A 24296-nucleotide genomic window follows, 5' to 3' on the forward strand; every position below is an offset into this window, starting at 1 on the left:
CACTTATTCATGCAGCGTTCACTTCAAGTATCAAGTGAGCTCTCTCTACCATCAGGGCAGTTTAAAAACAGAAGACAGTCTAGGGAGATGGATTAAGTACAATGGCTTCCTACTCCACTGGCTCTGCTGTTGCCAGTAGTTCCAGCTCCGGGCTCTTCAGTCTAGACCTTGACTGACTCACCCCCCCACCCCAGGGGGCTGACTTGGATCTAGTATCCCTTTAAGGAGTTGTCAAAATCCTTCTACCTCTTTATTTGCGCACACAGTGCAGCGTGCCGCCCATTAGGTTTGCCAATTCAGCACCTCTTCAAGGGGATGAAGCACTAAATAAATGCAATTAGAAAGCAGGAACGGTATAATAGAAATAACTGGAATAATAATGTTAGATTAATAATATAAAATAGTACACATACATTACATATTAAGTTCAGGTCATAAGTCTAACATAGGCTTGGCCACTAAAAGGATATGTTTTCTCACCTTTAGTAACATTTTCTGGTAAATACCTGCAGTTTCCCCACCTTCCGAATTCTTCCTGGTGCTAGACTCGATCCATAAAAGCCTCAACAGCTCCTACCCATGAGTAGGAATTGCGACTGGCCTACATTGCAACTTCATCCCTCTTAATACATGATCTTGGAGCCGCACAGAGGCACCACTGCTGCTTGCTAATGTTCCTTTTCATATCTTTTCATGAAAGAGCTAGCAGTGACTAAAAATAACTTAAAATCTCATGATTTCCTCTTGGTTCACTCTTTTCAGATTCATTTTAGCCAGGGCATAAAGCATAATGCAGAGGAGGATTCAGCAGGCTTGGTTCTAACCACCTTTCCTCTAGTCATACCCTGCAATCCAATAGGTAACTCCACAGACCATCCTGTAACAGTTGGTTGTCAATGCTTTGCTCCTTAGTCCTATCAATACAGAAGGTAAGGGCACATCATAGGATTAACAGGTGGAAATTCTACCAGTTTGATGGCTATGGGGGAGAGAAAGGGAAGTATAACAGTCTACATTGCACACAATGTGGCATTGTTTTCAGTAGCAAAAACACACATATGGTCTGAAGAACTAGTTTGTTTCAGCACAAAATTGTATAGGGAGGATGTAATGGCAAAATCTATAAGTTGCAAATATGGTGTACATAAGAAATTGCAAGGAATTACAGATTTTAGAGCGACAAGCCGAAGAGCACAGCTATGAAGTGGCTTGAAAGCTGCACACATTAGGCAGGTCGAACCAGGCAGAGGTACCACTGACGCATGCTAGAAAGTAAAAAGTGGGGAACATGACAAGCCCTTTTAGAAAACGCATCACAATAGATATGAATTATGAGGTTAATGAAGGCAAAACTATGTGGGTGAAAGGCAAGTCTAGCAATAATACATCAGACAGCTATGCCTGTTAAGGACCATAGCAGTTCTCACACCTGGAAATGTATTGAATCCCAAAACCTCTGTATATGGACTTGGTTTCAGACAGGTGAGCAGCAAGAATGACATCAACCACTTCCAGCAGATGGTCAAAGTAACTCAGTTGGTTCTGCTCAATTTCCACACATAAAGACAGATTGTCAAGGCTCGGGTGAAATACACTGCCTTTTAAATGGCAAAAAAAGTTCTACTGAAACAGAAGTGCAAGCAGAGGGCAGATGCTCAGGGTGATCGCTAAGGAGTACCAGACTCTTTGAGCGTAACCTGGGGCTAACAGAATAAGCTGAAATTGGTCCCGTTTCACTTTCATCAGACCAAGTGGGATTAGAGGAAGCAGCGGGCAAGAATACATAATGTCCAAGTTACGCTGAAGGTGGAACATCCCCAGGAATTCTCAAGGAGGGAACTTAAGGGTGCAAAATGCGCGAAAGTCTTTCAACAAGCATTTTCAATGCAAGGGTCTCGCATTTGTTCGAGTTAGAGCTATTAGCGTTGTAAAGCAAAAAAAAAAAAAAAAAAACAGCACTGTTGCGCTATGTAAAATGCAGCGCGATCGTGCTGAGTGGAAAATAAACAGATCAAGCAGTCCAGGCATCGAGCCTCGTACGTTTTTGGTACTTTACCAGTGCTGTGTAGGTGGGCTAAACAACGGAAAAGGCATGACGTATGCATGCCTTTCACAAATGAAAGCAAGCGGATTTTTAAAGGCAAACCCACGAAACAATTTAAGTGACCGACGTGGCATGGGCGTGGTTTCAATCCCAAAGGCAGATTACAGAATGGACAGAGCACTTTGTGCTCGCCCATAAAAATGGCAGAAGGATACACCATAGGCAGACCACAGTGGGAGAAGATTTCTTTACCTCTGGGTCTTGGTGTCAATCATGATCGGCAAAATAGAGCCTGCTGAGCTTCTCTATTCTGATGCTGAGGGAACATTTTATGGTTCACAGACAGCGAGATCCCACTAAGAAGTAGCCAGTATCACAACCACATGGCCTTACGGGAGAGAGCAAGTGAATCTATGCTGCCACACTTGTTGCAATACTACATGGTAGTCATAAGGCCAATGGCCACCTGATTCAAACTGCCTGTGACTGATGGTAGAAACGTTTTATGGGCCAAACATGTGACACACTGGTTCAGAAAACGTATGGGTAATGCCGCACCAAAGAGTACTGGAGTCCTTGGATTTCCACTTCATTAAGGGGACCTCACTAGCATAGAGATGACGATTACCACTATGGCCACTGGTAGGGGAGAACAGAATGGCCTGACATGTCAGACCAGTGTACATAATCCACCACTGTTAAATCCTGAGAGGTCTGCAGCTGTTGTCTGACAGGCACGCCAGTGCTGGATGTACTGTAGATGGCAGTTTAGCTTAAGAGCTCATACTTCCATGAAGAAATTCATGACACCTCTCAAAGGTACTTTGGGAGCACATTCAGGTCTGCTTGTAGATTTGCTATACCACATCCTGTCCATCTTGGAAATGCATCCACACGAGGTACCAAGATAGAATCTACTAATAGCTCAGTGAATGTTAAGATGCTCCAAATAAGTGGAGGGGCCAGGCTGGAGGATTTCTGTAAGCAAAGAGTTTTTGGAGGCTTTTGACGGAATAGGGAGTTTCAACACCTCTGAGGTTTTGCAAATGATGGACTATTCTCAGTAGGAAGAGTGTGTGGAGAAACAAGAGCTGATTCAGGAGATGCATCAAAACCACTGGTTTTCTGTAAATCATGATGAAGCCCTTCATCAATATAATGTATGGAAAATAGGTCATATGAACCTTCTGCATGTGGGGTGAAGTGGAGCATTTTAATTGCATTGGAATTCGATCTGATGAGGGACAAAAAGCGAGATTTTAAAAAAGTGAAAAAACTGGGGATTCATCCTTGACAAAAAGCATGAACTTTAATAATAGCGTTTCACAAAATATGGAAGATTCTTTCTGCCAACTGACTGTACTCTGTGACTGCCACTGGTAAGCTAAGTACAGTACATGACAGCACTGGAGGGACGACAATCAGCAAGGCCTTTGTCAGACGAGTAGAGACATGGTCCAGGGCAAACTAGGGCAGACCCAAAGTGGAAATAGCCTCTACCAGGGAACGACTCTCTGACCTACTGAAAAGGTGGTCCGCAGGCTTGAGGAAGCCAAGAAAGCAAACTACATGCAATACTGAATATTTACAGCAAGGCCTCTCCGAGTGCAGCAATATGCTGTGGTTCCCAAAACAGCCCACAGAACTCGGGAGAGCATCATTTCCAGGATCTGGAGAGCAGCTGAGGAAGAGGCCAGCACTGGCACTGTGCATGCAGGCTACATTAACTCCCCTCTAATGACAGCATCTAGAAATCAAGGAGTCCTGTGTGTGTATCTTGTGCTTATTGGAACCCTTTCTTATCCACCTACCAGCACATAGGAGCTATTGAAGATTTTCCAGATGCAATCTGGGACCTGGGAGAATTCAAAAAGTGAGGAAACAGTGCATGGAAGTATCCATCAAACACAACATTTATTACAACACAAACATACAGATTCTTCAGAATCTAAACGTTGCTGTCTGTCCTCAAATGCAATTAAAAACCAATATAAAACAAAGTACAAATTATGTATTCATTGAGTAAAAACCAAATTGCACATTTCATGAGGAAACATTTTTTTAGATTGTAGACACTTTGCTGATCTCTGCAAACTAATTGCACATCACAAATGTATTTTAAATACTAACCAAAGCTGGAACAACACTCTTGACTGGAAATCCTCCCAATGTTTCTTCGTTGCCCATGACCAGCAACTGACACATCTCAATAACAGCTTGAAGCTGCTGACTTTCATCAGTTGCTTGGAGTCCCTGTAAAAGCTGTTGTGCTTTTGAACCTGAACAAAAGGAAAAATACACTTAAAAATAAACAGAAACTAGTCTTAGCAGTCTTGGTCTCTGTAGTTGCGATAAATCCAGAACACTAGTTTGAGGTTGTGTTTGGGTCATGGTGAGAACCATGTGATGGATTGCCCCATATGTATATATCATGTATATGGAAGTCTACTTTTGACCCACAAAGCCTCAATCAACTTCACAACCTTTAGGCGTGTTTTTGGGTTCATCCTATGCAAATGCAAACACTCCTTTGTTCAGTGTCAGCAGTTCAGGACTGTTTAACGGAAATTCCTAAGTATTGTCTACCACATCTTAGTATCCATTCTGGTTTCTGTATAAATAGGGGACTGTCATGAACGTACCATAGCAGACCAAACTGATCTTTATCATTTTTTTTGAGTAGGGAAGTTGATCAGGACACTTATAGTAGCTCTCCTAATCTGCGCACAACTCGAAAGTGATGTCAAACGTTACCTGAAGTGGTTAGGTCAGTTTCAATAAAATGCTGAATATCCTTCATGTCTTGAATGCAAGGAATTAGCTACTTAGCTGTAGCACTCTATTTGAGCTGGTAGGTTTTGTAGATTCACATGCTGTGCACTTCCCTACCAACTACTGTTGAACTCTTAATATTACAAGTTCCTTTTCTTCAAAAACATGCTTTTGCTTTGCACTATGCAGTGACTGACTAGTTGCACTAGAACAGAGACAGATTTTTTTTCCATCACAGAAAAAACAGCCTTTATGTTCTGTCCCAGATGTAATTCCAAATTTCCCTGTGGAGCTCAAGTCTAACAGTACTTACCAAGAGACCACAACAAGGCTAAATGTGCTGCATGAAAGATCTTTTATTGCAGGAAAATGATACAACACCAAAATATCATCGGGACCCTACTGAGTCCTAGGTGATGAGTAGTCAGGGAATATCGGGATGAAGCTTACTGCCAAAAGCAAGAGGGATACAAACCGCAGAAAACAGCTGTCAGAACGCAACTGGGGTAGGATGATGAAGTATAAAGGATAAGTGTTGAGTAATGCTAGATTCAGATGTAGGCAATTTAAGTACCTGCATCAGCCCCATCTTTCTTGTACTGTACTACACAGAATATATTACACAGTACTAGAAAGCAGCCAACGATGCTCGTGTAGGATCATCTAGATGTTCTGGAACAAAGAAGTTGCACAACTACAAAGGATAGAGGAGAATGTGATACTGTTAGAGGTATTTAATATTACCCCCCCCCCCCCCAAAAAAAAAAAACATGTATTACCATATGAGAAAACTGCGGTTATTGCTGCCTAAGAGGAGCCTAGCCACAAGCTGGATGCAGAACAATGGCCCAAGTGTTCAATCACTAGTGGAGAGACAAGGAGGAACAGATATTGGCTGACGAAATTTTAATGTCAATGTCCACACAAATCCCAAATGAGTGATCTGGCCTGCTGAACAGATATGCTGGACAGGCCTGGAGAGTCTTTAGATTTCACATAAAAAAATGTTAATGAACACCCTACCTGCTTTACAAGACATCAACTGCATGCATTTGTATGGTTGCAAGTACACTTAGGTCAGACGAAAGGGCTGTCTAAGATGTGCATTCATGCTGTCTTATTGGTTTGATTGAGGAAAACGTCAGCAAAAACCTTTACGAAAAGAACAAATATTTAGTCTTCGTCCAAGTTAAAGTCTAGGGACTACAATGTTCTGATTGCTGCTTTTATGATCTGGTTCTTCCAGTGTAGCTGATGTAGTAGGAGAGATGAGCAGACATTCTATTTGACAGAGATTAGCTTCAAGTGGTGGTACATGGTACCTGTTTGATATCTTGTGGAGAGAATATTTTCATATGAAGTTGTGCAACATCCAGATAGAAACAGTAGTGGATAATGGATTGATTTAGCATGGAAGTGAAAGGGTCTATAGTCCATAACTGCAAACTTGCAACAAAGACAAAATGTATGTATGACAAACTGATCTGCATGTTTTCATTCGCCTTATAAAACTAAATATATTTGAGGTTCGTAATTTAGAGCTTAATGGAGTCACTCATAACTTATGTTGCTCCCTGCAGTGAACTGATAGTTGCATCGAAATATATGGATTTGAGAATGTCTCTTCATAGCTATTCTCTGCCGACTATACCCACCACACAGGGATGGAAGCCACTGTTCATATTAATCAAAACCCAATGACCCAATCTGTAGCCCGAGTTTGTCAATACACTGAGTGTTTCTATTTGGCAACAGTCACTCCAGACATATCCGATTTGAAAACCCATACAGAAGTGTAGGAAAAGCAAAAATAAGTCTCAGTTTCAAAACACAGTACATGAGATGGCATAACATGCACAACATGTGATTATTTACACCATATTCACACCCTGTCTGAGTCAACAGAGGCATGGTTCTAATTTTCAGCAGACAAATAACTTGTAAAGAAATAGCTCCCTGTTGCAGTTACCCCCCACTTTTTGCCTGATACTGATGCTGACTTGACTGAGAAGTGTGCTGGGACCCTGCTAACCAGGCCCCAGCACCAGTGTTCTTTCACCTAAAATGTACCATTGTTTCCACAATTGGCACAACCCTGGCACCTAGGTAAGTCCCTTGTAACTGGTACCCCTGGTACCAAGGGCCCTGATGCCAGGGAAGGTCTCTAAGGGCTGCAGCATGTCTTATGCCACCCTAGGGACCCCTCACTCAGCACAGACACACTGCTTGCCAGCTTGTGTGTACTGGTGGGGAGAAAATGACTAAGTCGATATGGCACTCCCCTCAGGGTGCCATGCCAACCTCACACTGCCTGTGGCATAGGTAAGTCTCCCCTCTAGCAGGCCTTACAGCCCTACGGCAGGGTGCACTATACCATAGGTGAGGGCATAGGTGCATGAGCACTATGCCCTACAGAGTCTAAGCAAAACCTTAAGAAATTGTAAGTGCAGGGTAGCCATAAGAGTATATGGTCTGGGAGTCTGTCAAAAACGAACTCCACAGCTCCATAATGGCTACACTGAATACTGGGAAGTTTGGTATCAAACTTCTCAGAATAATAAACCCACACTGATGCCAGTGTTGGATTTATTAAACAATGCACACAGAGGGCATCTTAGAGATGCCCCCTGTATTTTACCCAATTGTTCAGTGCAGGACTGACTGGTCTGTGCCAGCCTGCTGCTGAGAGACGAGTTTCTGACCCTATGCGGTGAGAGCCTTTGTGCTCTCTGAGGACAGAAACAAAGCCTGCTCTGGGTGGAGGCGCTTCACACCTCCCCCCTGCAGGAACTGTAACACCTAGCAGTGTGCTTCAAAGGCTCAAGCTTCGTGTTACAATGCCCCAGGGCACTCCAGCTAGTGGAGATGCCCGCCCCCTAGACACAGCCCCCACTTTTGGCGGCAAGTCCAGGAGAGATAATGAGAAAAACAAGGAGGAGTCACTGGTCAGTCAGGACAGCCCCTAAGGTGTCCTGAGCTGAGGTGACTCTGACTTTTAGAAATCCTCCATCTTGCAGATGGAGGATTCCCCCAATAGGATTAGGGATGTGCCCCCCTCCCCTCAGGGAGGAGGCACAAGGACGGTGTAGCCACCCTCAAGGACAGTAGCCATTGGCTTCTGCCCTCCCAGACCTAAACACACCCCTAAATTCAGTATTTAGGGGCTCCCCAGAACCTAGGAACTCAGATTCCTGCAACCTAAGAAGAAGAGGACTGCTGAGCTGAAAAACCCTGCAGAGAAGACGGAGACACCAACTGCTTTGGCCCCAGCTCTACCGGCCTGTCTCCCCCCTTCTGAAGAAACTGCTCCAGCGACGCTTTCCCCAGGACCAGCGACCTCTGAATCCTCAGAGGACTGCCCTGCTCTAGAAGGACCAAGAAACTCCCAAGAACAGCGGCCCTGTTCACCCAAGACTACAACTTTGCAACAAAGAAGCAACTTTGAAACAACTCGTGTTTCCCGCCGGAAGCGTGAGACTTGACACTCTGCACCGACACCCCCGGCTCGACTTGTGGAGAACAATCACTTCAGGGAGGACTCCCCGGCGACTGCGAGACCGTGAGTAGCCAGAGTTGCCCCCCCTGAGACCCCACAGCGACACCAGCAGAGGGAATCCCGAGGCTCCCCCTGACCGCGACTGCCTGCTCCTCAGATCCCGACGCCTGGTAAAGACTCTGCACCCGCAGCCCCCAGGACCTGAAGGATCCGAACTAAAGTGCAAGAGTGACCCCCAGGAGGCCCTCTCCCTTGCCCAGGTGGTGGCTACCCCGAGGAGCCCCCCCCTTGCCTGCATCGCTGAAGAGACCCCTTGGTCTCCCATTGATTCCAATTGAAAACCCGACGTGTGTTTGCACACTGCACCCGGCCGCCCCTGTGCTGCTGGGGGTGTACTTTCTGTGCTAACTTGTGTCCCCCCCGGTGCCCTACAAAACCCCCCTGGTCTGCCCTCCGAAGACGCAGGTACTTACCTGCTGGCAGACTGGAACCGGGGCACCCCCTTCTCCATTGAAGCCTATGTGTTTTGGGCCCCACTTTGAACTCTGCACCTGACCGGCCCTGAGCTGCTGGTGTGGTAACTTTGGGGTTGCTCTGAACCCCCTACGGTGGGCTACCTTGGACCCAAACTTGAACCCCGTAGGTGGTTTACTTACCTGCAAGAACTAACCATTACTTACCTCCCCTAGGAACTGTGAAAATTGCACTAAGTGTCTAGTTTTAAAATAGCTATATGTGTTTTATTTGAAAAGTATATATGCTACTGTGATTATTCAAAGTTCCTAAAGTACTTACCTGCTGGCAGACTGGAACCGGGGCACCCCCTTCTCCATTGAAGCCTATGTGTTTTGGGCACCACTTTGACCTCTGCACCTGACTGGCCCTGAGCTGCTGGTGTGGTAACTTTGGGGTTGCTCTGAACGCCCAACGGTGGGCTACCTTGGACCCAAACTTGAACCCCGTAGGTGGTTTACTTACCTGCAAAAACTAACTCTTACTCCCCCCAGGAACTGTTGAAAATTGCACTAAGTGTCTAGTTTTAAAATAGCTATATGTGATTTACTTGAAAACTGTGTATGCTATTTTGATTATTCAAAGTTCCTAAAGTACCTACCTGCAATACCTTTCATTTGAAGTATTACATGTAAAATTTGAACCTGTGGTTCTTAAAATAAACTAAGAAAATATATTTTTCTATACAAAAACCTATTGGCCTGGAATTGTCTCTGAGTGTGTGTTCCTCATTTATTGCTTGTGTACGTACAACAAATGCTTAATACTACTCCTTTGATAAGCCTACTGCTCGACCACACTACCACAAAATAGAGCATTAGTATTATCTCTTTTTGTCACTATCTTACCTCTAAGGGGAACCCTTGGACTCTGTGCATACTATTCCTTACTTTGAAATAGTGCATACAGAGCCAACTTCCTACACAGCTCATTTGACAGATTAGTAAAAAACCTCACCTTTGGCATAAGTCCTACAAATCATATAATCAAATGACAGACTCCCCTCAATATCTATATGCAAGGAGAACTATATGCAATTGTTTCAGAAGATGTATTCAATCAACATCACCTTTTAAGACTACACCAAGGTTCCAAGCACAAGGATAATTACCGAAATGTCATTAATTCCCACTCCCCACTACCAAAAAGAATACCAAAATGCCACTGACTCAAAAGATATTAGAACAACAAACTGAGTTTGTGTTACTTACTTGCTCCACTTCCAATTGTTCTGTGGAAAAGCTGAGACATCCTTGGACCAAGTGGGCCAAAAAGGTGAGGAGGAAGACCTCTGGCCTCTAACAGTGCTGCAAAAATATATAGAAAAAATACATGCATTTATGTTAAACCTTCAAGTTCATACAAAAAGTAAGATTTTTACCCATGTTGTCTTTAATCCTAATTACCTTAAGAAAATACAAACTACATACTGAGAATGATTGAACTAATTTTCAGAGATTTTGTAACTGTGGGGAAAAAACGTGTGGGGATGCATGGAGGCACAGAGCGGCTTGAGGGACAGGGTTGAAGAAATGGAAAGAGAAATCCTGTCATGGTGCATACTTAGTTTGTATTTTAGTCAGGTATGCTGAACAGGTCCAAGACACTATATGTTTTGCGACAAATTGCATTTATGTGCAGTTTCACTGCAATCCCAGCACCTGACATCAAAGAAGGAAACTAAGTTAGCACTGGGTAGTGTAATACATTCATTATCTTGTTATAAAGGTTCTGTTCGGATACACATGTTGATAATTTAGGAGCCTGCAACTACTTACTCTAAAAGACCAACATAGAGCAACATTTTAAAGTTGACAGCCAACCCTATTTTTATAACATATTGGGAGCTATGCATACAAAAAAAAAATATATATATATCTCATGAAGCATGATGTTGAAAGGTGGGAGAAAAAAATAACTCAGATTTTGCCATCTCTAGAGCTGAAGTGCCTCCAAGAACAAATGGATAAAAAAGGGGGAGGCAATTCAAGGCTTAGCATGCTTAAATGGAAACATGTGACTTGGCGCTTTTAAACTGGCATTAGCCAGGATCATTTGACTTTAATACACACAGTATACATGCTTACATTCAGGGACATTCAGTAGGAGCTTCTTTTCCAATGGCTTACCTGACTGTGGGCATTATGCTCTTACACAATGAGCTGTATGGCACTGGTGAGATATATATCTCTGGAAAATGTTACTTACCCAGTAGACATCTGTTTGTGTCATGTAGTGCTGTAGATTCACATGCTGTGCATAAGTCCACCATCTAGTGTTGGGCTCGGAGTATTGCAAGTTGTTTTTCTTCAAAGCATGTCTGAGTCACGAGATAGAGTGACTCCTCCTCTAGGTAATACTGCGCATAGGCATCTAATCCTTTATTAGATTGATTTCCCGCAGGAGGGTGAAGTAAAGAGTGTATAATTGCTTATATATAATAAAGAAAAGAAGACGACCATGCAATGTAAAATACTATTTACAACATATTATACAACACCGGCTACAGACTTCCAGGGAGAAGGGTGGGCGCATGTTAATGTACAGCACTACATGCCACGAACAGATGTCTACTAGGTAAGTAACATTTTCCTTTCAACAGCATATGTATGTGTAGATAAACATGCTGTGCATAGACTAACGCAGTCCTCTCTTAAATCAGCTGTGGCTAGTTTGCAGGAGCTGTAGTTATAATAGTGTTTTGAGTACAGTCCAACATTTGAGTACTTTGCCTTTCCAACATTTGCTTGTTGGTGAGATAAGACATCCACACAGTAACGTTTGGTAAATGTGCGTGGTGTAGACCACGTGGCAGTAACTGATAACTGTCTTTTAGCTTAAAGGTAGCAAGTTTGAATGCACTTTACTGTACATCTGGCTAATCCATTTTTAGAAATAGAATTAACTTTGTGAGGTTGTGAAAAAGCTACAAATAGTTGTTTTGTTTTCCTAAACCTTCTTTGTTCTGTCAATAGAATACATAAGAACTCTTAACATCAAGGGTATGAAGAGTCCTTTCAGCAACTGAATCTGGCTGTGGAAAGAAGACTGGCGATTCTACTGGTTGATATGAAAATGTGAAACCATCTTTGCTAAGAACTTAGGATTTGCTCTTAAAACTAATTTATGTTTATGAATTTGAAAGAAAGGTTCTAAAGTGAACGCTTGAATTTCACTAACTCTTCTTAATGAAGTAATAGCTACTAAGAAAGCTATCTTCCATGATAAAAACTGTTGATTATAAGAATGCATGGGTTCAGATGGCGGTCCCATACGTCTTGCAAGTAAAATAATACGGTTCCACCTAGGTGCTGGACGCACCCTAGGTGGAATAATGTTTTTAAGGCCTTCCATAAAGGTTTTAATAACAGGAACCCTAAACAATGAGGTTTGCGGTCTGTTTTGAAGATAAGCAGCTATAGCTGTTAGATTAATTTTAATAGATGAATATGCCAAGTTTGCTTTTTGTAAATGAAGCAAGTAAACAATATATTGTACTGACGCCTTCCGTGGATCAATATGTTTTGGCTGACTATAGTATACAAAGTGTTTCCATTTAGCTGCATTACACTGTCTAGTTGTGGGTTTGTGCGCTTCTTTCATAATATCCATGCACTCAGATGGAAGTTGTAAATAGCCAAACTATGAACTCAGGAGCAAAATCGCCAGGTTGGGTATGCTGGGATTTGGAGGTCTGATTTGACCCTTTCTTTGAGTCAACAGGCCTGGTCTGTTTGGCAGCTTGTGGTGTGGTAGATTCACATGCTTTGCATAAGTCCCCCATCTACTGTTGGGCTCAGAGTGTTACAAACTGTTTGTACACAAAGAAAGTTTTCGAGTCTGTATTGAAAATAATTATGTTTGACTACTGACTTTGTGTTTCACTACTGTGCATATTAGTTGTTCAATGTTCACCAGTAGCACATTACATTTTGTATTCAGTTTAGCTGCCTATTGGCTTTAACGTGGAGTTAGACATTGCAGTTGAGACATTGCAGATGAACTGTGTTTTTCCACATGGTAAACCAAGCTTGTGTTTTTCGTATTTTCTCTCACCAAAAACTAGCATGATCAAGAAGCGCATATTTTGTGTTTTTCTCTAGTGCAGCCTTGGGAAAGACAGCCTTGAAAACTTGGCCAACTTTCAACGCTTGTTTCTTCCAACTCTAACCTACAGTTGCCAGCATGTTTTGACTATTAGAGGAAGGGCCTGTCAGCAGGCTTTTTCATTATTCAATCTACAAAAGGTGTCCCTGGGCAGCAGTGAGGGGAATTTTCCGATACTTCATTCAGGAGTGGAAGTCAGCTGCCTGACCTGTCCCGTAAGAGTGGAAAATCTTTCTCGCAGTTGAACAGGAGTCATCAACTTGTTGGCATGAGAAATATGACGAGCAGTGATAGGCCCTATGGTGATGAATTTTGACTTTTATTCTTTGCTTTGAAGTTATGCTATAATATAATCACATATATTTGCTGTGTACATTGCAATTGAGAATCACTGATATATTTTGCTTTAATTCCTGTGACTATTTTTAAACGTGTGTCTCCAACCTACTAATCTCCTCTCTCAGGAACCTAGTGGTGAAGTAATAATAAATGTCTTCTTTAAACTAAGAAGTGCATTCCAGAGATTGTATTCAGCTCAGTCATTAGTGAAAGCAAAACAGCGTCACAGGATCGAGTGACTCCTCCTCTTGGTAATACTGCACATGGGCATCGAGCCCTTTGTTAAGATTGTTTTCCCGCAGGAGGATGAAGTAAAGAGTGTGTAAATGTATATGTACATAGATAGTAAAGAAGTGAGATGTCCATGCAATGTATATGGAAAATGTCACTTACCCAATGTACATCTGTTCGTGGCATGAGACGCTGCAGATTCACATGCTGTGCACATCGCGCCATCTAGTGTTGGGCTCGGAGTGTTACAAGTTGTTTTTCTTCGAAGAAATCTTTTCGAGTCACAAGATCGAGGGACTCCTCCCCTTTCGGCTCCATTGCGCATGGGCGTCGACTTCATCTTAGATGGTTTTCCCCGCAGAGGGTGAGGTAGGAGTTGTGTATATAGTAATAGTGCCCATGCAATGGAGTAAGTATGTATGTACATAATGTGACTAAAAGTGATATATTTACAGATTTACAAATGTACAAGTTAAATTTTTTGTCAACTTCGAACGGCTACAGGCTCCCGGGGAGGTGGGAGGGCGCATGTGAATCTGCAGCGTCTAATGCCACGAACAGATGTACACTGGGTAAGTGACATTTTCCGTTCGATGGCATGAGTAGCTGCAGATACACATGCTGTGCATAGACTAGTAAGCAGTTATCTCCCTAAAAGCGGTGGTTTAGCCTGTAGGGGTTGAAGTTGTTTGAAATAATGTTCTTAATACTGCTTGTCCTACTGTGGCTTGTTGTGTTAACACATCCACGCAGGAATGTTTGGTGAATGTATGAGGCGTAGACCATGTGGCTGCCTTACAGATGTCAGTCATTGGTATGTTTCCTAGAAAAGCCATGGTGGCACCTTTCTTTCTAGTGGAGTGTGCCTTTGGTGTAATAGGCAGTTCTCTTTTTGCTTTTATATAACAGGTTTGAATACATTTAACTATCCATCTGCCAATGCCTTGTTTGGATATTGGATTCCCTGTATGAGGTTTTTGGAAAGCAACAACCAATTGTTTTGTTTTGCGAATTTGTTTGGTTCTATCAATGTAGTACATTAGTGCCCTTTTGATGTCTAATGTATGTAATGCTCTCTCAGCTACAGAATCTGGTTCTGGAAAGAACACCGGGAGTTCCACTGTTTGATTTAAGTGGAACGGTGAAATGACTTTAGGTAAGAATTTTGGATTTGTGCGTAGAACTACTTTATGTTTGTGTATTTGTATAAAGGGTTCTTGTATGGTAAATGCTTGTATTTCACTTACTCTTCTGAGAGATGTGATAGCTATTAGAAAGGCTACTTTCCATGTTAAGTACTGTATCTCACATGAGTGCATGGGTTCAAATGGTGGACCCATGAGTCGTGTTAATACTATGTTGAGGTTCCACGAAGAAACTGGTGGTGTTCTTGGTGGGATAATCCTTTTCAGACCCTCCATAAATGCTTTTATGACTGGGATTCTGAATAATGAAGTTGAATGCGTAATTTGCAGATAAGCCGAAATTGCAGTCAGATGCATTTTAGTGGATGAGAAAGCTAACTTGGACTTTTGTAAGTGTAGTAGGTAGCTTACGATGTTTTTAGCAGATGCGAGTAATGGTTGAATTTGATTATTATGGCAGTAATTAACAAATCTTTTCCACTTATTTGCGTAGCAATGTCTTGTGGTTGGTTTCCTAGCTTGTTTTATGACCTCCATGCATTCTTGTGTAAGGTCTAGGTGTCCGAATTCTAAGATCTCAGGAGCCAAATTGCTAGATTGAGCGATGCTGGATTCAGGTGTCTGATCTGTTGCTTGTGTTGAGTTAACAGATCTGGTCTGTTTGGTAGTTTGATATGAGGCACTACTGACAGGTCTAGTAGTGTTGTGTCCAAAGGTTGTTGTGCCCAAGTTGGTGCTATTAGTAGGAGTTTGAGTTTGATTCGACTCAATTTGTTTACTAGATACGGAAGGAGTGGGAGAGGGGGGAAAAGCGTATGCAAATATCCCTGACCAACTCATCCACAACACATTGACTTGAGAGTGAGCATGTGGGTACCTGGATGCGAAGTTTTGGTATTTTGCGTTTTCTTTTGTTGCAAATAGGTCTATTTGCGGTATTCCCCATCTTTGGAAGTAAGTTTTTAGTATTTGGGGATGAATTTCCCATTCGTGGATCTGTTGGTGATCCCGAGAGAGATTGTCGGCTAACTGATTTTGAATTCCTGGTATGAACTGCGCTATTAGGTGAATGTGGTTGTGAATCGCCCAATGCCATATCTTTTGAGCTAAGAGACACAATTGTGTCGAGTGTGTCCCTCCCTGTTTGTTCAGATAATACATTGTTGTCATGTTGTCTGTTTTGACAAGAATGTGTTTGTGGGTTATTAGTGGTTGAAATCCTTTCAACGCTAGAAATACTGCTAGTAGTTCTAAGTGATTTATATGAAGCTGTCTCTGGAGTGTCCCATTGTCCTTGGATGCTGTGTTGGTTGAGGTGTGCTCCCCACCCTACCATGGAAGCATCTGTTGTGATCACGTATTGAGGCACTGGGTCTTGGAAAGGCCACCCTTCGTTTAAATTTATAGTATTCCACCATTGAAGCGAGGTGTATGTTTGGCGGTCTATCAACACTAGATCTTGAAGTTGACCCTGTGCTTGTGACCATTGTGATGCTAGGCACTGTTGTAAGGGCCGCATGTGTAATCTTGCGTTTGGGACAATGGCTATGCATGAGGACATCATGCCTATTAGTTTCATTACTAATTTTACCTGTAACCTTTGGTTTGGGTGCATGGCCTGTATTACGTTTTGAAATGCCTGTACCCTTTGTGGACTTGGAGTGGCAATCCCTTTTTTTGTGTTGATTGTTGCTGCTAAGTACTGTTGTATCTGACACGGCTGTAGGTGAGATTTTTTTGTAGTTGAGTGAGAACCCTAGATTGTGAAGGGTTTCTATAACGTACTTTGTGTGTTGTGAACACCGTTCCTGCGTATTGGTTTTGATTAACCAATCGTCTAGATACGGGAACATATGTATTTGTCTTCTGATATGGGCTGCCACTACGGCAAGGCATTTTGTAAAAACTCTTGGCGCTGTTGTTATTCCGAATGGCAACACTTTGAACTGGTAATGTACCCCTTGGATTACAAACCTTAAGTATTTTCTGTGGGAAGGATGTATGAGTATATGGAAATACGCATCCTTGAGGTCTAATGTTGTCATGTAGTCTTGTTGTTTGAGCAAGGGGATCACATCTTGCAGTGTCACCATGTGAAAGTGATCTGATTTGATGTAAAGATTTAAGGTTCTGAGATCTAAGATGGGTCTTAGAGTTTTGTCTTTTTTGGGTACGAGAAAGTACAGGGAGTAAACACCCGTTCCTTTCTGATGATTTGGTACTAGTTCTATTGCATATTTTTGTAACAACGCTTGGACCTCCAGCTGTAATAGATCCATGTGTTGTTTGGACATGTTGTGTGTTTTCGGTGGCACATTTGGAGGGAATTGTAGGAATTCTATGCAATAACCATGTTGGATAATGGCTAGGACCCACGTGTCTTGTTATTTCCTCCCAGTTTTGGTAAAAATCTGTTAGTCTCCCCCCCCCACTGGTGTTATGTGTTGGGGATTTGGGACACTGAAGTCACTGTTTATTTTGCGGGGTCTTGGGACTTTGGAACTTTCCTCTAGTTTTAAGGAACTGTCCCCCTCGGTATTGTCCCCGAAAACTCCCCCTCTGATACTGGCTCTGGTATGTGGGTCTTGTTTGTGAGGTTGAGGGTTCTGTGCTCTGTCCCCGAAACCCCCCTCTAAACTGTGTTTTTCGAAATGTGCCTCTGCCCTGTGGGGAGTAGAGTGCGCCCATGGCCTTGGCCGTATCTGTGTCCTTTTTAAGTTTCAATAGCAGTGTCTACTTCCGGCCCAAACAACTGCTGTCCGTTAAAAGCCATATTCAGCACCGCCTGTTGAATTTCTGGCTTGAATCCTGAGGTGCGTAGCCATGCGTGTCTCCGTATGGTGACAGCTGTATTTACAGTTCTTGCAGCTGTGTCTGCTGCATCCATTGCCGACCGTATCTGGTTATTAGAGATACTCTGGCCTTCTTCAACCACTTGTTGCGCACGCTTTTGGAACTCTTTGGGTAGATGCTCTATGAAGTGTTGCATTTCGTCCCAATGAGCTCTATCGTATCTTTATAGCAAGGCCTGTGAATTGGCAATGCGCCATTGGTTGGCTGCTTGTGCCATAACCCTTTTCCCCGCTGCGTCGAACTTGCGACTTTCCATGTCGGGTGGTGGTGCATCTCCCGAGGTGTGTGAGTTCGCTCTTTTGCGAGCTGCACCTACTACCACGGAGTCCGGTGTTAATTGCTGCGTGATGTACACAGGGTCTGTTGGTGGTGGTTTGTACTTTTCATCCACCCTTGGAGTGATGGCCCTGCCACAGGCTCTTGAAATACTTGTTTTGAGTGTTTCAACATTCCCGGTAACATAGGAAGACTCTGGTACTGACTATGTGTGGACGACAGAGTATTAAACAAAAAGTCATCTTCAATTGGTTCTGCGTGCAGGGTGACATTGTGAAATGCGGCTGCTCTGGACACCACCTGTGTGTAAGCAGTACTGTCCTCAGGTGGTGATGGTCTTGCTGGGTAGCAGTCGGGACTGTTATCTGATACAGGTGCATCATAAAGATCCCATGCGTCAGGATCATCTTGGCTCATCCCTGTATGCGTTGGAGACTGCATCATTGGTGGAGTGGCCAATGGTGATGGTTGTGGTGAGCGATGTGGTGATGGTGGCGGAGTTACTTGTTTTGCCACCTTTGCTTGTGGCTGTGTCTTTCTCTTGGAAAGCAAGTTTCCTTTTCATTCGGATTGGAGGGAGAGTTCCAATTTTCCCTGTCTCCTTTTGAATGTGGAGCCTTCTCTGTGTGTAATCTGGCTCCCCTGCTTCTAGCTCCTGCCCGAATTTGGGTCCTTGCATTTGTGAGGACAGGCCCGGCTCCTCAATGTAGGAACTTGGTTTCAGCTCCGAAGCCGGATGTTTCGGTATCTAAACTTTTTCAACTGTCTTTTTCGGCTCCGAAGACACTTTTTTGGCTTTCGGTGTTCCGATATCTCGGTGCCGATCTTTTTCGGCGCCGGTTTCTCGATGTCGAGATTGCTCAGACCCGATGTCTCTGTGTTGAGTCTGCTCTGCGCCGGTATCTCGACCGGAGTCGAATGAATTCGACACCTGCGTTCCCTTTTTCAGTGCCGATGGCCGATCACCTAATTTTCGGGTTAAGCCATGGCCTGTCGGCGGTGGCGTCCCCTGGGCTTTAATGTATTTTCTGTGAGTTTTGGCCAGGGGTGTTTTACTCACGGTCTTCGGCGTCTGTTCGGTTTCGGCCTGGTCCGAATCTGCGATGGAGAAGGTTTCTTCTTCCTCCAAGTCTTGGTGTCCTGCCGGAACCATTTGAAGTCTTCTTGCTCTCCGGTCTCTTAGCGTTGTTCTCGACCGAAACGCTCGACAGGCGTCGCAGGTATCCTCTTTGTGTTCGGGAGACAAACACAAATTACAGACCAGATGCTGATCTGTGTAAGGATACTTGTTGTGGCATTCGGGGCAGAAGCGGAATGGGGTCCGTTTCATTAGCCTTGAAGATGCACGTGGTCGGGCCGACCAGGCCCCGCCGGGGAATCGAAACACCGAAGGGCCACCGGAGCTCTTCAAAATTCGGTGTTGATCTGCGTTAACTAACCCGATACCGAACACAAACAATACCGTCAAATTTTCCGAGATTTAACTAACTTTCCGAACCGAAACACGGAGCGAAGAGGAACACGTCCGAACCCGATGGCGGAAAGAAAACAATCTAAGATGGAGTCGACGCCCATGCGCAATGGAGCCGAAAGGGGAGGAGTCCCTCGATCTCGTGACTCGAAAAGACTTCTTCGAAGAAAAACAACTTGTAACACTCCGAGCCCAACACTAGATGGCGGGATGTGCACAGCATGTGTATCTGCAGCTACACATGCCATCGAACACATTTACAATATATCTTACTACAACAGCCACAGGCTTCCAGGGAGGGAGGGCGCATGTGAATCTACAGCACTACATGCCACGAACAGAGATCTACTGGGTAACATTTTCCGATCAGTGACGTGCAGCTGTGGGTACACATGCTTTGCACCGACTGTAAAGCAGTCCCCTCTCAAAATAAGTGGTAGCTAGCCTGTAGCAGTGGGAGAAGTTTAAAAAAGGTGTTCTAAGCAGCACCAGTCCAACTTTTGCTTACTGGTGAGATAATATATCCACACAGTAGTGTTGAGTAAATGTGTGTGGTGTAGATCAGGTGGCAGCTTAACATATGTCTGTCATTGGTATATTTCCTAAGAATGCCATTGAAGCTCCTTTTTTCCTAGTGGAATGTACTTTAGGGGTTACTGGTAATTGTCTTTTAGCTTTAAGGTAGAACGTTTGAATTCACTTTACTATCCATCTAGCTAATCCATTTTTTGAAGTACATGAGAGCTCTGTTAACATCAAGGGTGTGAAGAGCTCTTTCAGCCACTGGCTGTGGAAAGACGACTGCAATTGTACTGACTGACTGATATGAAAAGGTGAATTTGTCTTCATGGATTTGAAAGAAATGAAAGAATGCCTGCATTTCGCAAACTTCTTAAAGAAGTGATTGCTATCAAGAATGCAACTTTCCGCAATAGAAACTGTAAAGTACAGGAATGCATGGGTTCAAATGGTGACCCCGTAAGTCTTGTGGGTACTATATTAAGTTTTCACACTGGGGCTGGAGGAACTCTGTGGAATAACCCTTTTAAGACCTTCCATAAAGGCCTTTATAATAGTAATCCTGAACAGGGGAATATGTTGTCTATTTTGAAGGTAAGTAGCTATAGCTGTTAAATGAATCCTAATAGACAAATATGCCAGATTTGCTTTTTTAAGTTTAGCAAATAGCCAACGATATCCTGTACTGAAGCTTTAAGTGGATCAATATTTTAGGTTGACAATAGTAGACAAAACGCTTCCATTTAGCTACATAGCATTGTCAAGTTGTGGGTTGGCATGCATCTCTTAGAATGTCCATACATTCAGATGGAAGTTGTAAATAGCCAAACTCTATGACTTCAGGAGCCAAATCGCCAGGCTTAGTGTGCTGGGGTTTGGATGTCTGATTTGGCCTTTTCTTTGAGTAAACAAATCTTGTATGTTTGGCAGTTTGTGATGTGGTACTACAGACAGGTACGATAGTGTTGTGTACCAATACTGACATGCCCGTGTGGGAGCAAAGAGTATCATAGTGAGTGAAGTTTGTTTTTTCATTATTTATTTTTTTAATTTATTTATTTAAATCAGAGATGGAATTAGTGGGACAGGTGGAAAAGCATGAGCAAATATTCCTGCCAGTTCATCCATAGAGCATTGCCCTTGGATTGAGGGTGATGGTTCCTGGATGCGAAGCTTAGGCATTTTGCCATTACTTTTGTGGCGAAAGGTTCTATGTGATCCCCCACATTTGGAAGTATTGTTTAATCACTTGTGGGTGAAATTTCCCATTTGTGGACTTGTTGCGCCGTCCTGCTTAAGAGGTCCGCTAGTTGATTGTTTATCCCTGTAAGATACTCTGCCAGTAATTGAATGTGAATTGCCCTGTTCAATATTGTCTGTGCTAAAAGGTACATTTGAGATGAGTGTGCACCACCTGTTTTTGTAGTTAATACATCGGGGTCATATTGCTATTTGTATTAACACTAACTTGTGCATGATTCGTTTCTGAAGAACTGAGTGCTAGGAATACTGCTAGTATTTCCAAGTAGTTTATGTGATAAGCCTGTTGAATTGAGTCCTGTTGCCCCTGTATTTTGAGGTTGGTTAGATGAGCTCCCTATCTTATCAGTTATGCATCTGTTGATATTGTGGTCAGAGGCACTGAGGCCTGAAAGGGCCACCCCTTTGATAGGTTGGTGTAATTCCACTATTGCAGAGAGCGGTGAGTCTGGCGGTCCAACATCAAATTTTCTACTTTTTGTCTGGAGGAGGAGCATCTCCTTTAGACTGTTTATTGGCTAGTTTTCTTGCTGCACTTGCCTCTATAGAATTAGATGGTAATTGTGCCCTAACAAAAACTGGATCAGAGGGGTGCAGGTTTGTATTTCTTATCAATCCTGGATGTAATGATTCTTGCTTTCACAGGATTTTTAAAAATGTCTTCAGCAAGCCTAAGCATGACTGGAAGCATAGGGAGACACTGGTACTCTTTGTGATTAGATGTTAAAGTATTAAACTAAAAATCATCCTCAATGGGATCTGTATGTAATTGTACATTATGATACGCAGCTGCCCTGGCTATAACTTGAGAAGAGAGATGGTCTTGCTGAGCATAAATCTGGGTCATTAGGGAGAATGACATCTGTGTCATATTTATCCCATGGGTCAACCTCTTCATCAGTTAAATCATCCCTATGTGGTGATGCAGATGATGCCTGTGGAGGGAACTGTGTTGAGTACTTACGTGAAGGTGGTGGGGTAGGAGGAAGGGAAGGAGGAAGGGAAGGAGAATGTGGTGGTGAAAACGGAGTTTGTTGTGTTGCTTTTTGTTTCTCCTTCTGTTTAAGGACTTTGATAGGTGGAAGCCCAGTGTCTAAAATCTCTTGAAAAGTCAGTTTTCTTTCAATTGTTGGAGGAGGAGAGGCTATGAGCCTTCCTGTTTCCTTGTGTACATTAATTTATTGCTGTTTAGCATCTATAACCTCTAAAACAGGCTGTATCTCAGATGACTCAGTAGCTGGAGATTGTTTACTACTGGCAGCTTTCAAATCCGAAGGTCTGGATACAGAACGCTTAACTCAAACAGATAATGTCTGCTCTGAAAGTGCTGTTATTTTTTTCAGCTCCGCGTTGGAAAAGTCTGATTTTCGGCTCAGTACCGAAACAGATGTGGCAGGATCTTTAGTATATGCCAAATGCATTTTGGTCTTTTGTTTCGGTGCCAAATCCGAGAGTTGGTCATCTGAAGGCATTTTTACAGTCTGACCATGGGATTAAGGCGGTGGAGGACCAAAGACCGATGCAGGAGTCTTTTGAATTGTCTTTGTTTGCTGTGACTGGGCTGGTGTACTCACGTACTGCGCTGGTGGGATGGATTGGCTGTCGACATCTGAATCTCAATCCAAATCTGCAATGGAACCGGCTACATGCTGTCTTACTTCCTCTTGCACGTGTTCTCCTCCAAAGTTGCCAGATGTGTGTGCTGACGACTTGGAGGCCATCTCTATTTGACTCGGTCTTCGGTAATGAAGAGTCTTCTTGGATTGAAACGATCTGCAAGCGTCGCAGGTCTCTTCTGTGTTCTAGGGACAGACACAGACTGCACACCACATACTGATCGATGTAGGGAAGTTTTGTGTGACACCGAGGACAGAACCAAAACAGAGTACGTTCCATCATTGTTCGAATACGATGTGTTGAAGCAGGCCCAAAAAAGGGCAAGGTCGACCCTAAGGGCGTGAAACTGACCACGACGACAGCAATCAGATAGACTACGCAATCTAAACTATACCAACTTTATAGAAAGATAGAAGAAAGTTCAGAAGATACTGAACCGAGATGTCCCAGAGCAACAGGAAACACACCCGAACCAGATGACGGAAAGAGAGCAATCTAGCAAAGGACTCACAGCCCATGCACAGTATGACTGAGCGGAAGAGGCGCACTCGATCCCGTGACTCAAAAACCTTCAAAGAAAAACAACTTCTAATACTCTGAGCCACGGGGAGGGGCTCCTCGGGGTAGCCACCACCTGGGCAAGGGAGAGGGCCACCTAGGGGTCGCTTCTGCACTGGTGGTTGGATCCTTCAGGTCCTGCGGGCTGCGGGCGCAGTGTCTTTACCAGGCGTCAGGTTCTCTGAAGCAGGCAGTCGCAGTCAGGGGGAGCCTCTGGATTCCCTCTGCAGGCGTCGCTGTGGGGGTTCGGGGGGGGGGGGTCAACTCTGGCTACTCACGGGCTCGCAGTCGCCGGGGAGTCCTCCCTGTAGTGTTGTTTCTCCGCATGTCGAGCCGGGGGCGTCGGGTGCAGAGTGGCAAGTCTCACGCTTCAGGTGGGAAACGCGGAGTCCTTTTAAAGTTGTTTCTTTGTTGCAAGCTGTAGTTTCTTTGGAACAGGGCCGCTGTCCTCGGGAGTTCTTGGTCCTTTTAGATGCAGGGTAGTCCTCGGAGGCTTCAGAGGTCGCTGGACACTGGGGAGCGCGTCGCTGTTGCAGTTTGTCTCGAAGTGGGGAGACAGGCCGGTAGGGCTGGGGCCAAAGCAGTTGGTGTCTCTGTCTTCTCTGCAGGGCTTCAGGTCAGCAGTCCTTCTTCGTCTTAGGTTGGAGGAATCTATCTTCCTTGGTTCTGGGGGCCCCTAAATACTCAATTTAGGGGTGAGTTTAGGTCTGGGGGGGGGGGGGTTAGTAGCCAATGGCTACTAGCTCTGAGGGTGGCTACACCCTCTTTGTGCCTCCTCCCTGAGGGAAGGGGGGGCACATCCCTAATCCTATTGGGGGAATCCTCCATCTGCAAGATGGAGGATTTCTAAAAGTCAGAGTCACCTCAGCTCAGGACACCTTAGGGGTTGTCCTGACTGGCCAGTGACGACTCCTTGTTATTCTCATTATCTCCTCCGGCCTTGCCGCCAAAAGTGGGGCCGTGGCCGGAGGGGGTGGGCATCTCCACTAGCTGGGATGCCCTGTGGCGCTGTAACAAAGGGGGTGAGCCTTTGAGGCTCACCGCTAGGTGTTACAGTTCCTGCAGGGGGAGGTGAGAAGCACCTCCACCCAGTTC

The 24296-nt window shown here is 44.0% G+C and overlaps 1 protein-coding gene across 13 annotated transcripts in view; it reads right to left on the reverse strand.

The window, feature by feature from the left end:
- The window catches only part of TRIP12 (thyroid hormone receptor interactor 12), a 1145873-nt gene that overhangs the window by 921870 nt on the left and 199707 nt on the right, over positions 1–24296 (reverse strand). For all 13 annotated transcript variants that reach the window (XM_069213427.1, XM_069213421.1, XM_069213434.1 and 10 more), the window contains 2 exons: positions 10037–10132; positions 4175–4323 (listed from right to left, as the gene is read on the reverse strand). In XM_069213427.1, the coding sequence (XP_069069528.1) occupies positions 4175–4323; positions 10037–10132 (245 nt within the window). The remainder of the gene's footprint in view (positions 1–4174; positions 4324–10036; positions 10133–24296) is intronic.

This window comes from Pleurodeles waltl, chromosome 11 (genome assembly GCF_031143425.1).
Source record: "Pleurodeles waltl isolate 20211129_DDA chromosome 11, aPleWal1.hap1.20221129, whole genome shotgun sequence".
NCBI lineage: Eukaryota > Metazoa > Chordata > Amphibia > Caudata > Salamandridae > Pleurodeles > Pleurodeles waltl.